Consider the following 16,313-nt stretch of genomic DNA (forward strand, 5'->3'; position numbering starts at 1 on the left):
ACCCAACCGTAGGTACCATACCCCTGTTTCCATGCCCTACAGGGGCACTGCCGTGACGGTCGCGAAATCCCTGCGGCGCAAAGCCGCACCATAAAAATAGGTACTTGTCTATCGTACATTATCATTTCGCCGCGTTAACTTCGCCTGGCGGTAGTCCGACAGAAAGCCGCGCTCTGTTTCGTGCTTGTGTCCCGCCGGCACATAAATACAACCGCCGTTGACAGTTGAGACCGACCGTCCGGCACGTCCCGGTAGCAACGTCGCGCGCGAATCGTCTCTTCTCGAAAGATCTTCTGATCGTCCGTAGTTCGCGTTTCGCTTTTCGTGCGTGCAGGAGAAGTGTACAGTCTTCCGGCCCGTAACAGAGTGCTTGGGTTCCGTTTTTCCGTAGTTTTGGAGTGTGCCTGCTGTGCCTTTTAAAGGTGCTTAATTTACCCTGAATAGCGCAAAAAAAAGCCTCGAAACGGTGCGTTTTCCGTAGTGTGACAAAAGTCGACGGTGTAAAATCCGCACAAAACTGTAAGCTCGCTCAGAAAGTCGGTAGAAAAGTTTTGCTTCTTCTCCACCAAGCTGCTGTTCTGACCACGGATAGCAATTGTACGAACATTCCGCAGCGTGGTCACCGCGGGAACATTCATGGCAGACTTTTAGTTTTCGCTGAAAACGCAAGGTACTACAATCGCATTAACGGATACCTCAACAAAAAAAGGAAGTGAAGCTGGTTGCGAATAGTACACAAAAAAAACCGTTCTTCCGCTAAAAATCACCTCCTGGTTTTGTAGCAAAAACCCGGTTACAACGACGGTTACGAGTGACAGAAAGAAAAAAGTTCGGTTTTTCCTTTCTCTACACACACACACACACACTAACAGAATACGCCCGATCCGTGTTAACACCTCGTGAGTGGTCGGTGGGAGGCAAATGAAAAACTGTTAAATAATTTAAATAAAATTGGCAAAGTTTTACCGTCGTTACGGTGCCGAGCAGCACCTCCCAAAGTGACGTAACCTCAAAAATTAATACCTCGGGAAAAAGTGTGGCGCACCAGACCTCCGGTTAGAACGCGGTTCAGTGCTTAGAGTACTACCTTGCACAGGCAAATAGGTAAACATGCAAGATAAAACCACACACCGAAGCTGTCACCGTTGGACACTGCCCCGGGTGCTACTATTATCTACGGTTCTGGGTACGATTTTTCCCTGGCCTAATAGTTGCGCATACGCTCTCCCTTACGGTAATGCCGGTATCGAGCTGGACGAAGAGAATGATGGCATCTCGCTGACCGCTTGCTACGTGGAGGATCTACGCAATATTCGTGAGCACAGTCAGAACCCGCTGGTGATCGAGATAAATCACTGCTATCTGCAGGAGCTTCCGAACGCGATCTTCATACGCTTCAACGATCTCAAAGTGTTGGAAATTTGTGACAGCCGCGTTAACAACTTGCAAGACTTTGCTCTGAATGGTTTGCGCAACATTGAATCGTTAAATCTGTCGCGAAACAATCTCACTACGATAAAGTCATGGAGCGATCACGATCTAGATACGCTGCAGGTGCTCGATCTGCGACGCAATCTCATACGCTTGATCGACGAGTTCTCGTTCCAGCGCTATCCGGCACTGGTGAAGCTTAATCTGGCAGTTAACTTCATCACGGCCATTCCCGAGGGAACGTTCAAACCGATCGTGAATCTTAAGAATCTCAATCTGGGTAAAAATTTACTTACCACCATTGCCGAGAGTACTCTGCGAGGACTGAACAAATTAACACATGTTGCCTTCCACCACAATCGCATTCGGACAATACATCCATTTGCGTTCATCGGAAACAGCCATCTGAAGGTGGTGCAGCTACAGGGCAATCAACTTGGTTCGTTTGAACCGGATCTGTTTGGCAATCTGCCCCGGCTTCAGTTTCTGAACGTTAGCAGCAACGAGCTGGAGACGATTGGTAACTTGAGCTTTAAAAATAATGGTGATCTTCGGGTGCTGGATCTAAGCTACAACCGCATCGGACATCTCGAGGACTACAGCTTCAAGGGATTGTACGATCTGGAGGTAAGCAACTTGTGATCTAAGTGGGTTAATAATTCCGTTCGCATTGGATGACTTTTTCTGCGTTTCGCTTATCATCTCACCGCTAGATACTAAATATTATTCCTAGAAAACACTAATCTCTTCTTATCATTCCCGCTCAAGGCGCTCAACATCAGTCACAATCAGTTGCAAACGGTTAGCAAATATGTGCTGAAGGATGCTAGTAATCTGCGCGACCTTGATATCTCCGCCAACAAACTGGACTACATCAGTCTGAAGCTTTCCATTGCCACACCCCGACTGATACGACTCAATCTGTCCAGCAATGCGATAAGCGAGATCGAACGTGATGCTTTCGAAGATCTGCCGAAACTACACACACTCGATTTAGCACACAACCAGCTCACAGATGATGCCTTCTTGTGGCCACTGATGAATCTCAGCGTACTTAACATGAGCCAGAATGGATTCCGCAGAATCAACGCATCGTTGCTGGAGAGTCTTGCGGTAGCCGAGCTTTACGACAATCCCTGGGATTGCCGGTTTCTCATACAAGAGCTGGTGCACCACAGCAGTAATGTGATTTATGGCAAAAACTATCTTGTGGAGGATATGGGCCGTATTCTTACTGCCAACGGCATTGAATGTACGGATGAGCGGGGCAAGCATCGAGATATTGTGGTAGTCGAACCGCCGGCAAAACCTTCCGAGAGCGAACTGGTATGTATCTTGTCTGAGTTCGTACCGCTACGCCTCCAAGATGGTAAGCATTTTCTGTTCCTTTTTTTTTGCGTAGGAATATCGACGATACAAATTCTTCCACGAAGGTCACGTTGACACCCGTCCGATACAGGATAACTTCGACACCAAGTCCACCGTCATTTGGTTAATGTCCGGTGCGATCGCCGTGTTTGGTGCGTTCAAGCTGATTCAGCTGCTGCTGCGACACTCGGAACATCAGAGTGAAAAGTGGCGCCTTGCACAGCATGTAAGTAGCGATGAAGATCACGAAGAAGCGGCACGGCACTGCTCGAGTGCCGGTGGTAACACTGTCAGCAGTCCCATCTCTCCCAAATCTGCCACCTCCAGTGGGTTCAATTTCTTCCTGACCGTGCCCCATCAGGGTGGTGTGCGGCAGTACTCGCCATCAATTAAATAACCGTGTTTAGGCGTTTGTGTCGGTGCGGGGTTGTTTTTTTTTTTGTGTTAACTTGGCAATGTTGTGATCGTGAATAGCAATGTAAGACGCGTCATAGTATTAGCGTTTCTGTACAACCCTTTTTGCTAGTAAATTTTATGACGTAATTTCAAAGATGTATGTATTTCCGTCCCGCATTTGTGAGCGTATTAGTGTGTAGCGTGTAGAGAATAAGGAAAATCACTAATAAATATGCACATATGAAATAAACTAACAATTTTATGTTGATCAAGTGTGTCGTTGAAAAGGACTGTTTAAATGGGTGATAGACTAAAGTATCTAATTCACTTGTTGTCTAAAAGGTTATGTTTAAACAATTATCATTCAAATTCATTTGAGTAAAGAGTTTTTAATACTTTAAAGAAAACATAATAAAAACTAAAATTTTCTCCTCTTCCGTGACAATGTTTTTCCAAGGTAGTTTGAAGAACAGGTACAATGAACTTCATTGCACATAGTAGCTTGCGCCCTACCAGTTTTCAACATTGCCGTGACCAGGATTCGAACCTGGGTTACTACGGCCACAACGTAGGGTCCTAACCACTAGACGATCACGGCTATCGAGGCATGTGTAACCACCGTAGGCTGAATGTAACACTTTACACTGTTTGTGCTCAATATTCCAGAATCGAATCATTAAAAAAAGTGAAAATTAAAATTATTTCTAGTAGTAAAATTTACAAATTAAAATTATAAATTGTTTTGAATGGATAAAATATTATTAACCGATTATATTATTAGCAATATCATTTATTAAGACGAAGTTCGATTGTTCGAACTTCGAAGACGAAGCTAATAATTGTTTGATGATACTATCAAATGTTTGATAGCTTAGGCAAAATTATTGCTTCATTACAACATTGAAAGTAGTATTATAGACATCACTCCACGACAAGCTTTTTAATATTTTATTTATTTAAAAACGAGTGAGTGAAGGCTCGTCCAAACTTCTCCATTTGCAACCAATCTAATTATAGATCGGTTTTAACTGACCAGAAGCGTCGTCAAAGCGTGCAATCGTTTGTGTGGCCAATGCATATAACGAAGCTGAAGCTCCCCTCCAAAAACCAGACCGCATCAAAAACAAATCCAACAAAGTCAGCACTTTCGCGCGTAAACATTTTCATTTTCAAGCAGCCGGTAAACTTGCCTGCTCGCAATTTCGCCACCCACTGTTGCACGCATAAATCTGCACCACTTGCGTCGTTATCAACCTAGTCCGGTCCATCGCAATAACGTGTGCATAATATTTCTGTTTTGCAAATCGTTTTTAAACAACCAATGCCCATCGTTCTCCTTATAGCCGTGATCGTCTAGTGGTTAGGACCCTACGTTGTGGCCGTAGTAACCCAGGTTCGAATCCTGGTCACGGCAATGTTTCAATCGGATTTGAACATTGTCACGGATAGGAGTCTCTTTTTCACCTTTTTTTGGAACGGTGGCTTCGAATAAATCTCCCAATAATAAATACTCTTTCGTTTCTTGCATGAATGAAGTACTACGATGAGGTGGCATTTTCTCGGATAAAATCTCGCGTGCATCTTTTGCCTTTCTTGCGAATATAGTTTTATTTTTTTATTTTTCCCGTATACATTCGCTGACCTACATTTTGTTTGACCATGCGGATCACTTTAATCCGAGCGAATATTTCCACGGTAAACGTTGCAGGAAAAATATTGCAATCCTTCTCCTGGTTCTGCTGCAGTCGCAATCATCCATTCCACAAACAGAACTATAGTTTTTCTCCAGCTTTCCTTCAGCCGCTTTTTTTATTTTTGTTTTATTTCCGTTCCACATCCTTTATGAGGATGGAAGATGATGCTTTCTTTCACTTTAGTGTCTTCTCTTCCGCGTCATTTGTCCGTGCGGCAATCCTACTTCAGTACCGGCTGGCGACAGCGTAACGCAAAAAGTGAACACAAACAAACACACACACACACACACACACACTCACGCGCAAAATAAACCCCAAAACCGGAAGCTTAGCGTAAGCCATTTTCTACCAGCTTGATGCCCAGCTTGAAATGCCCGGCAGGCTTTTGAGTGGCAGACTGGATGCGACTTCCGGATTTGCAATAAATTTCGGTCACGAAGAGAAAACCTTCACCAGTGTAGAGTGTGGGCAGAAGAAAAACGGGTTCCTGCTCGGGATGAGAAGAAAAAAAAAACGCCAGCCCTGAAGTTGAAGTGACGCTGAAGCAATGGGGTTCGGGAAGAAAAATGGTGCGAAGGCCACCCATTCAGCAGCGAGGTGGCTTAAACTTGCCCTAGTTCCCATTTGAAGTGCCGCGCGAAATTTGCGAGCGCGGAATGGCGGTGGAGATAAGTTTTTATTGTGCTGTCTGGCGATGGGGCTTTGGCTTAATGAACCGGAAGCGCAAGTGTCAGATAAGTTACGAATCGCATAAAGCACCGGTTCGGTGGCATGATTTTGGCGGAAAATTTTTGCGCTGGAAAGCGAACTTACCAGGCAGTCAGTCAGACGCTAGGCAGCCGTGAAGCGATGCGCTCAGTCATGTGGAACGTTCGGGCAGAGAGCTAAGTGTCTTAGCGAAGGTCGCGTGCGGCGCTGGCGACGATCGCTTTGTTCGGATATGGTCTTAACGCACACGACATGTTGGAAAACATTTCCGCACCGTGAAACTGAAAGGCATGAAAGGAAGAATTACTTCCATCCGAGAGGGTTGTGATTGTTTGGTTTTTCTTGGGATTTTTGTTCTTCCCCGATCATTAGTGTGGTTTTCGAAAGAAAGTACACACATTTTTACGGTGAAACAAGCTTCATACTGAGTTTGACTGAGCTATACAGTTAAACTTTATACAACAGTGTATAAAGTATTCACTGCTTCTAAGCTTTGATACATTAAAGTTTCTTGTAGTTTTAAATATCTTTGTAGTTTTGAATATCATGGCCAATGGCCAATGCTTACTCGATACGTTCGATCCATAAGGTACGAACGAAACCTTTTTACGACAACCTCATTCAAGTTTTAGCAGATTTTCTAACAGTATATCATGGAATATGCGACGGCTTAGGGCGTTTGGGATAATTTTGACAGTCACCTAATGAGAAAGAAAAAAAAATTATGGCAAAATTAATAATCAGGAAAATTTTTTGTTTGTTTTAGAAATAGTTGCTTGCCATGTATTTTATTCATTTTATTCAAAATATCCGCCCTCGGCTTCTATTACGGCCTCCACCCGTCTCCGGAACCGGGAACAAGCCATGGCGACAGTTTCGCGGGGTAGGGCCGCGAAAACGGACCTGAGCTCCGCCTTGGTGTTGCTGGAGGTTCTGTTGGTGTCCCGTTCCTTCGCGCCCCACACAAAATAATCCATTGGATTAAGATCCGGGGAGCTGCGAGGCCACACATTCGGCGCGGTGAAGTCGTTGAAATTGGCCGAAAACCACTTTATCATTTTGGAGGCTGTATGGCACGGAGCGGAATCCTGCTGGAACACGTACGGTCTGCCGTTGGCCACTCTCGTGATCCAAGGCTTTACAACGGTGTCCAGCATGGAAATGTTCCCGTCCGCGTTCAACTTCAGCCCGTGCTCGAAAAAGTATGGCGGCATCACGTCCCCTTCCGATGACACGCAGGAAAACACCATCACCGTCTGGGGGAACTTGGTTTGCGGCACCCGTGGCACGTCCGCGGGGCAGTAAGCCAGCCACCGGTTGTTCTGGGTGTTAACCGTGTCGGCGGTTGTTGCGTCCGGCGCGGATCATCATGATGCATGTGATCCGCTTCCACAATGTACTCTTTTTTGTTTTCCTATGCCAACTCCATCACGAGTTATAAACAAAAATGTAACTGTCAAAATTATCCCGAACGCCCTGCGAAAGTGAAAGCGGCCCCATATCCAAACAGCTCATACAAGCCGAAAAAAATCTTCTAAATTTGTGGTAGTAGAGCGTGCAGGCATGAATCCAGGTTGCTCCGTAGATATATATGCTGAGGACGCTCTCATTCCTCTGTAGCTAATAGCTAGATGTGAGTCCTTTTTTTAAAAAAATTGGTGTCATCCATGAAACCTTCTATATCTTAGGTACAACTCCTGTAGTTAGTGATTACTGATGTAACTTTGGCTCTAGGCAACGCGTTAGAGCACTGGCACACCTTTTAAAAAGTGTGTTTCAGTTTTAGCTTTAGGAGTGCGGCTTTAACGGTATTACAGTTGATCAAAAATGCGACTTAATATTTGCAGTTGCCATCCTAATAATTTCTGGGTCCAACACTCGAGGGCTGAAAATTTCTTGGAAACGTCGTGAGCCTAACTATATAAATAAACTCTTTAAGAACATTTTCTGACAGTTAATGGTTTCCCGTTTCGGAGGCTGGCATCGATTGTACGTTGGTTCTTACGAATCTTATTTATTTACTTTATAATATTATTATATTTATTTCAACGATATTGCACTAAAATATCTTATTATTATACCAATGTGTCCGCATACCGTGGGTTGTCTAAGTGATCTACTTTGAACAGATTATTTAAATTTGTCAATCAGTGAATCAACATGGCCGTTTTTGGCACATGGTCGATGGTGAAGAAAGGCGATTAAACAGTACATCTTTTGTGATATCAGAAACTCTACCTAAATGACTAAATAATATTAAATTAATCACTCAACATTGATTGATAGTAGCTCATTTTATGTTTATAATTTTAATTCTGTTTCCTTTCTTAATCGTCCTAATTATTTTAAAAACTATTCTCGTCATAAGCATAACCAATTTAATACATTTAATACATTTAATAAATTTAAGTAAAACTTTGCTGGCTTTACAGCAACTGGGTTATACTAGGTAAAACCCTGCTCTAGGTAAGGTTGGTCTTCTGACCGATCATGGGTTACAAAGACTTATTTGCTCCACGTTGTTGGATAGTCGCTCCTCACTACAAGGAAATCGCCCGCTAAAGTCTTGAATAGAAGTGTTCCTACTTGCACGATTCATCTCCAATAGAAAATCTAGAGTTATAACACGGTTACAACGGCTTAATTCGACCGTCAACGGGACGTATTTGGTAAATCTACCACAATTTAATATCAACGATTTGTAAAACAAAAACGAAACACTTATTATGTGCTCCCACACATACTGTTATTCTATATAATCTCCTCCATTAATGCAACCGATTCGCCGCCTTCCATTCTGCACCGAAAACCCAACAATCGACACCGTGCCCAAATGAATTGACCACTCTAATAATTAATTGATCACGAAAGCGTTGCTGAAAGCGTACTTTCCACCGACATTAGAGCCGTACGCCCGTTTGCTGTCCGTGTCGATTGCACTGATTCGCTGTAAATTCGATGCTTTGGCTGCAAATCCGTTCCAGGACCTCGAGGGAGCACAAGCCCAAATGTTAATAATTAATCGTTTGACCGTTTTGACTTTTGTGGCTAAACCCATCGGACTGACTGTGTACTTCCCCATCTACATGGACGAGTTTGGTTCGCGCTTAGTTAGCTGCCAGTGGAATAGAGTGTCTTTCGCTAGTGAACATCCGGTTGGGGAAAAGCCCACACAGCAACATGAATCCGCACGCACACCCACACACCCACTAATTATTGTGCTCCAAACCCCTAAAAAAACATGACCACCGGGAGCTATCGGAACGTTCTGGTCGTTCCACAGCAAACCACAACGAATCAAACGAAACCGATCGAACTCGCGTACCGGGTCTTCGCGAACGCAGTCAGATAATTAAATCACGTCCAGCACGGTCCAGCGACCGAGTTAGTGGTAATAGCTTTGGAAAAGTTTTGCATCAAACCTCCCACCGTGCATGCCCCCGACTGACTTTCGCGCCGCGTCCGGTGCTCGTGCTGGAAGACACTCTATATTCCGGGCTTGGAGCGCTGGAACCGGATATCCCGTTGTTTTCCATCGCATCGACAGCAGCACGCCCGAAACGCTACAGGGAAGCGGCGAGGGTAAAAACGTCCTTCATTAGCGTATCGGAATGGTACGGTTGTGTTCCGCTTTGGGTGTGCATGTTTTATTTCCGAACGGAATTTCAACCCGAACGACCGTGTGAAGTAACGTCAAACTGTAGGGTGCCTTTTGGTGGCGTTAATTTATGGCACTGGCATTCTGTAAAGCTTGTTTGATGAAGCTTAATCAGCTTTAATATCGCACTATCAAGTTTCAATAACTATCTTTATTTTTCTAAGTGTTCAGTCAACTTGAAAAGAAGTGAAAATGATAATTAAACTCTTAATTGTTCTCCACCATTTTTTATTTACTACAAGTTTTGGAGGTTTTCTGAAAGAGATACTCTTTGAAAGTTATGGAAATGATTGAATAATATTGTTTTCTAGTGATTCATACAATTATTTATTGCATTTTGCACCATATTTTTTATGTTTATGCAAACCATTTTTATTTTATATTTTATATTTCATGCAAACCAAAATAAGTCCAGTGGCTCATGCGGTAACGGTTCCGGTTTTCTATCGGCTAGACCCCAGGTATCTTCCCCTTTACTATCCAGCTACGAGGAAAACTAAAACAAGAAGCTCAGAAATGACAGAGACATCCTATCCAGGTTAAAGAGTTTTTTAAAAGCTATTTTCATATAATTCACTGCCATAATAGTACAACGCATGCAGTTTATTTGGAGCAACTATGGCCAAAATATTTGATAAACTTTCGTGGAAGATGTATTTGTACTATGAGTTTCATCGCGAAGTAAAGAAGATAAAGTTTTTGTTTGGTTTTGAAGTGGCAAAGCATTTTTTGCTTTACATAAAAATGTTGTTAAAAATACAATTATTTGAAATCTTTATGCAGCATTTTTTTGCTCAATTCATTTGACACCGAACGGATTCACTCGGTAAGATAAAAGATCTAATACTGCCAATAATCGGCTTCCTACGATGATCATCGCTTTTTCCTTCATTTGGCTGCGTACTTGGGCTGAGGCTGTGCAACCTTCGAGTGGCTGCGTACACCCACCCGTCAGTTGTCAAACGATCGGTGTTAGCTTTTTTTATTTATTAAGACCGGTCAGGGCGTATAGCTGGCGTTGATGTAGTATTTTAACAAATTACAACTGGTTTAAATTTTATCACGAAAATCTCACTTCTATTCTAGCGCTCTCTAATGCAGAAAAAATTGATTCTCGAACTTCAATCCTCAGGGGACATTTTCTAAAACATGAAAAAAACTATTTTAATGATAATTTCAATCGTTCTAAATCCAAGATAAAATAGCAACTGATCGTAGTGGCTGCAAAATGCGTAGCCCATGTTCTAGTTGTTTATTTACAATTACTTATGACAGTACAATGCCGTATTGACAACACCGCTTGTGAGATGTTCAAGTTTTATTATTACATGTTTACGTTACGTACTGTAGTAATAGCTTTCTTTATTTATGGTGCAATAGCACAATAGCATTAGACAGAAGACAACGAGCATACTAAAGACGTCCAAATGTTCGTATAATTAGCCAATTACAATACTAACCCGCTTACTGTACTCTCTTCTTCGAGCCAATTCTCACGGACTAATGTAAAAGCTCAAACAACACACACACACACAAACTCCGCCACAGAAGCCGTGCGCCAATTAGCAACAGAAAACTTTTCACGCGCCAACCACCGAGATGCGTTCATTGTCTTCTGGGCGCTTTTCCAAGAATACTTCCAATAACCTCTCACTTTGCGCTCAAAACAAACAGAAAACACTTGCACACATGTGGCCTACATCGATGAAGCTTTTATCGAGCTCGCATGCTCGTAAGTAGAAAAGTTAGCATTTGTTGCAAGATCGATATCAACCCCGGACGCTTTTGTGTGTGTAAGTGCGCGGAGGATCATGAGAGGATCCAAGAGCTGTGTGGCTTTGCGAAATCATTACAAGTATATGAGCTCCCCGAGGAGGGATAAAACATTCACCATTCGCCATTCACTGCTTAGACAAATTAGCTACTCGAGAAACGAAAATGTCTCCCACTTTTGGTGAGCAAAACTGACTGAGCCTGTTTTTTTGAGGATGAAATGCTTTGCGAGTGCAATTTCTGTATCATCAAGCTTCATTAAGTTGGTGTCTTGCGTGGTGTTGGGGCACGCTATTTTCGACACACACACACTCACAAAAAGGCATGACGAATGAGTGAACGAGACCGGTAACGTAAGCACAAGATGTTACACCCTTTTTAGCTATCCAGTTTTTGCTGGGTGCAAGATATTTATCTTTCACTAATTTACCCAAAACCGTCCGTTTATAACATGAGCACAGTGCCAAGGCTGACTGCTTTCCCAGGTTTCTGTCCGTTTTCTTCTTGATTGTTTGTAACTCTTCTCCTTTAAAAACCCCCAAAATGGCCATAGATTCCAGTTACAATCTGTTTCTTTGCGTGTTCGGGAAGTTCGGGTATGCGAAATGTGCGCTCTAGCCTTGCCTTGATTCCCATTCAGCGTAATGGTACGTTCGCAGAACGTGAGGTTTGGCAAAACTTTAAAGTCTATTAAACATGGACGACTAGGACTAGCTTATTTATTTTCCCTACTTTTCCTCGCAAGTGGGGCCTGCTGCCGAAGAGTGGGTTAAGCGCACAAGGCATCAAAATACGAGTACGAGATCAACGTTTCAAAAGCGGCCCCAAAAACGCCCTCCAACATCCTACGGGATGCTTCGGTGTGAACCTGAGATGGCTGAGAGGGTCTTGCGATGCGAAAAAACAGATGTTTGTTATTTTTATCATTCACCCCTGAACCATGTCCTGTGCCTGGCCTAGCAAGGAATACTTTTAGCTCGTTCGCTCAGCTCATATCCTTAATCTATGCCGTAGTTCTTCTATTTCCTCCACAAACACAACGACCCAAACCCCACGTCCCTTTAGGACGGTTGCTGCCATTGTTTGCATTCTCTCTCCGGAGGGGGGTGGGAGTGGGGTGGTTATCGGACGGGGTCGAGCGAAAGAAAAACGAAAACCCCTTCTTTTGGTACCGAAAAAAAAGCTACCACCAACCGGGGATTGGTTAGACGAAATCGGTGAACTTTGAACGGGGTTTTTTTTTTTCTTCATGGAGAAAATTTATTTTCTTCCCAAAGATTGCGCGCCAGTATTTGAGAAACTGTTTTCCCTCTTGTTTTCCCTTCTCTCGCTCTATCTTTTTATTTGCTTTTTTTATTGTGTTCGCTTCTTTATGGTTTGTGCCACGTTTGTAGCGACAACAACGTGACCCCATTTTATGTTTTCGCCACTGCAAAACTCGATCACTTCGATAGTTGGGTTTTTTTTTTCTTATGGGCATGGGAGAAACCAGAACACCCGAGTTGGGGTGCGGTTTTCTTTCTTCTGTTCTGGCTTTTGTCGCAAATAACTAGACAATAATGCTCGATCCCGGAGCAAAGGGTCTCGTGCTACCGGGCCCTGGTTGTGGTTGTGTGAAGCCGGAAATGAAAACACGATGCAATGCGATTGATATTGCAGACATTGCGGAAAATCTTTCCGAATGTTTTACCATTCAAATGAATTGAAACAGTAAAGTAATCGGAAACAAGAGGGCGAATATAAAAACAAAGTTCAGCTTCCAATGACAGGATGCATTAATATGTAAATGTGGCTTTAGATTCAAAATTCAGTGGATGGGGAAAGGAATTTGTGATGGAAGAACAACTTGGATTATAAAAGATTGCCCTATTCCATAGTGTTTTACTTTAACAAAAAAAAACAGTTAATAAAATCTTTCTTTTTTTGTCTCCAAAAAGAGCTAATTGAAATCTTATATAAAATCACAATTTACGATGGTCTAAGGACTCGTCCCCAAGGGACCTAACGTACCAAGAAAACTCGTCTTCCAATACACTTTGTAGTAAAAGAGGCCTCATCGTCCGAAAGACCTTGTTGGGTTTCCTTTTGCAGTAAGGAATCTTATTGTCCACGTGGCTCAAAAGTTTCCTAGGATTCTTAGATTCTCATTCTTAGATTCTCAATCCCGTCATAGGCCTCACCATTAACCATTTTTTACACGCAATAAATTAATTTTCAAAGACTCAAAAATGGAGCATCACAAGTTGCTGGCATAAGGGCCAAAATACTGGAACGATTTAAACTCGTCCCGTTTCTCCTAGAGGATGGACTGTAGTATTAACATTAAATTTAAATTTTCATCTACGAAAATGTAGAATTAATTTTTTTTTTGACGAGCACAGAAAATTCTTCTTCGGCACTAAAACCTGAAGCGGTACTGGCCTGCTAGCTTTGCTTTACGTAACTTATGCCGTCAAGGTACCGTTATCGTCTTGCCAGCCGGATACCGCGCAAAAAAAAAAATGATTAGAAAAATGAATGCTTAATCCTGATCACTTGAAACCATCTAAAAGCTGTACCTCGCTTGAACAAAAGTCAACCAATAAAGCTCGAATAAATCCTTGCTCTCCGGTTAGGAAATTGATTAAAATTATACATTTAATTAACTGAAATCCGTGCTCATTTGCTTATCTCGTTACTCAATTTCAACTATTTCCCGTGCCCGCCTTGAACTCCTTGCTTGCTACTGCTGCCAGCCGGATACGCTGCTAACCCGTAAGCTGGTAACGTTCCCCAGGCTTTCGCAATTCTCATCCCAAATGCTATGCAGCTCGTCTGCTGAGACGAGTTGTGCCTATCGCTGTAGAGCGAACTTCTCGCCCCATTCCGATCTAATTCTGAGTCAGCTTGGGATGGTTTGCAGGAAGAAAGATAGACTGATAGACAGACGGACAGAATGACAGACGACAGCGATGTTGCTTCAGCGCTAGTGTCACTGCAGAACGATATCAACAATCGGGAACGCTACTGCAGGGGAAACACGCTTCGCTTTAACGTCCTTTAGCACTTTCTGTTTCGCTGCACGTTCCGATCCGATAAGCTGCTAATTGATTTATTTTCTCCCCGCCATTTGCGTTTCCCGCGAACGATTTTTAAGCTATTCCACCTACGAGCCTGCTTTGGGTTGCTTCACTAACGAATGCTATTTTTTATTTCCATTTACCTTTCCGCTTTCACGAAACTGATGCTCCGATCCTGCACGGGGATTCGCTGTGCCTTTGCGATTTGCACATTAACACACCTTTTGCACAACCAACATCGAATGGACCAATCTCGTTATAAACGTGTGGCAAACACACACACTGCCGGACTTGGCCAAATCAATGATGATAAATCGCAATGATACCTGATCGAACCGAAACACACGAACGCACACCTACCGGCAACACTATCAACGGAATCGTCAACCGAACCAACCACGGCAACCAAACTATTTCCTGCCATCGCTTGTTAACGGCACACCAACCATCCCAACACCATTAAACAACCTCTTCAACGTTTCATCTACTCTGACACTCACTCATCGTCTAACCATTGTTTCACGTTCGTACAATCCCAACCGCTATCGGGGATTCGCATCTCATCCCGGGTTCACTTTCAACGGAAAAATCATCAACAATCCGTGCTTCCCGGCATTCACAATCCTCGGCTCGGCTTTGGCTTTCCACAAATCGAAAAACAAACAAAAAACACACACACTTTTCGTTCTCGGTCGCGAAAAAATGTGCACAAATTCCATCCACCGATGCCGGCTGCGCCAAACATGACATTGCAGCTTGAGTACAGCTTGCCGGACGATCGGGATATCGCACACAGCAAAGCGGATGGAAGCGAACCACCGTACGGACGACAAATGGGTACGGATGGAATGAAATAATTATTGACGGAAAAGAAAATACCCCACGCCAAACCGTTGAGAAGACCGTACCGAAGCGATACACATGCACACAGACATGAACATAAAATGGGAAAATTATTTCCTCTCGTGCTTGGAAGCTAATTAAAGTGTGTGCGTCCAACAACCGTCGCACAGCGTCGTGTTGGTTGATGTTATTGTGAGAACTAATAAAAAAAACAAACACATATTTGTTCGACAATTTATCCGAAAGATATAAAATGTAGTGTCTGTATTTGTTTTGATTTTCACTGTGTTGTGCTCGATAAAACAATAGGCAATAAGTAGATAAATTATACAATGTTGCATTACTTTCAATTATACAGTAACCTCCAGTAATATAAAACAAGCTGATTTCGGTACTTTTACTGAGTACAAATTTACCAAATTTTTATAGAATTATTATCAGCAACTCAATTATCAGAACTATCAATAGCATCTTTTTTTTTTGTCAAAAATTTCATCAATGATTTTGTAACAATAAAAATATAAAAAAACAGAAATATGTTTGAAAAATTTTTGACCCAAAAAATCTCTCTTTTTTAATCCATCTTACCCATCCTTGCATTGAGAAATATAAAGAATTGGTGCACAAAAAAATAAAGAATTTATGTTTGAGTTTTAAAAATGACGAAAGGACTTGTTTCATGGTCTAATGCGTTTTAGCCTTATTTTTATCGGAATCGAAATAAGCGTCGATTATCGATTTCATAGTTCATTCAATTACAGGAAAATGTTTCCAAAATGATCTACTGAATGTTACAAAACTAAGAAGATTCGTTAAAAAATGGCTTCACAAATAGATGGCAGTGCCTCTGAGTGAACTCTAAACCCAAACTGAGGCATCACCACGATAAAGTAAGGGTTATGAGCGCCCTATTTTATTGCAAAAGAAAGTAATGTCATCAGTAAGCAACATTGACCTCTTATAATTGCTCTATTCAGTCGCTAGATAGCTCTGTCGTCATCAACTAACTCTTGCCATACTGGATAATTCTGCTCCCTACTTGGCTTTGTTCTTAAACAAAAGCTGCGTCCGGCTTAGGTAGCTCTGTACTCAACATGAAGCACTACCCTGATGAGCTTTGTGTTTTACAAGGTCCCTTGCATCTCATAACTAAGCTCTGTCCTCCCAAAAAGCTCTGTACTTGACTGTGTAACTGTGTCCTTATCAATAAGTAGCTCTGTTATTGCTGTGTAGCTCTAATTTAAACTCTGCTCTAAACTAGCTCTGTAATTACAAAATAACTCGGCTTTGCTCTGACTAAGTAGCTCTACAATCACTAGGTACATCTGGTCTCACTTTGAAGGTGAGCTATGCGCTCACTACGAAGCTTTGCCTTCACAGAGT

General features: G+C 42.5%; 2 protein-coding genes and 2 non-coding genes across 5 annotated transcripts in view; 3 read left to right on the forward strand and 1 right to left on the reverse strand.

Moving 5' to 3' along the window:
• LOC126564267 (SUMO-activating enzyme subunit 2-A) overlaps nucleotides 1-16,313 on the forward strand; it is a 354,644-nt gene that overhangs the window by 3,665 nt on the left and 334,666 nt on the right. The window lies entirely within an intron of this gene.
• On the forward strand, nucleotides 1,111-14,976 carry LOC126564338 (insulin-like growth factor-binding protein complex acid labile subunit). Of its 2 annotated transcripts, XM_050221354.1 has the most exons (4): nucleotides 1,111-2,058; nucleotides 2,200-2,757; nucleotides 2,834-3,025; nucleotides 14,843-14,976. In XM_050221354.1, the coding sequence occupies exons 1-4, from the start codon at nucleotides 1,111-1,113 to the stop codon at nucleotides 14,942-14,944; spliced, it is 1,800 nt and encodes a 599-aa protein (XP_050077311.1). In that variant the 3' UTR covers nucleotides 14,945-14,976. The 2 variants fall into 2 exon arrangements, with proteins under 2 accessions (XP_050077311.1, XP_050077310.1); XM_050221353.1 differs by lacking the exon at nucleotides 14,843-14,976 and having other exon boundaries at nucleotides 2,834-3,196.
• Trnah-gug (transfer RNA histidin (anticodon GUG)) lies at nucleotides 3,722-3,793 on the reverse strand. The gene has a single exon. It is a non-coding gene; the product is annotated as a tRNA-His (tRNA).
• Trnah-gug (transfer RNA histidin (anticodon GUG)) lies at nucleotides 4,538-4,609 on the forward strand. The gene has a single exon. It is a non-coding gene; the product is annotated as a tRNA-His (tRNA).

Source organism: Anopheles maculipalpis, chromosome 3RL, assembly GCF_943734695.1.
Source record: "Anopheles maculipalpis chromosome 3RL, idAnoMacuDA_375_x, whole genome shotgun sequence".
Taxonomy (NCBI): Eukaryota; Metazoa; Arthropoda; class Insecta; order Diptera; family Culicidae; genus Anopheles; species Anopheles maculipalpis.

Excerpts from the sequence above, each read along its gene's own strand:
- LOC126564338 (XM_050221353.1), top strand. The coding sequence starts at position 1,111 with ATGCAAGATAAAACCACACACCGAAGCTGTCACCGTTGGACACTGCCC. Across the intron at positions 2,059-2,199 it reads AGGGATTGTACGATCTGGAG|GCGCTCAACATCAGTCACAA; the intron begins GTAAGCAACTTG and ends TTCCCGCTCAAG. Across the intron at positions 2,758-2,833 it reads AACCTTCCGAGAGCGAACTG|GAATATCGACGATACAAATT; the intron begins GTATGTATCTTG and ends TTTTTTGCGTAG.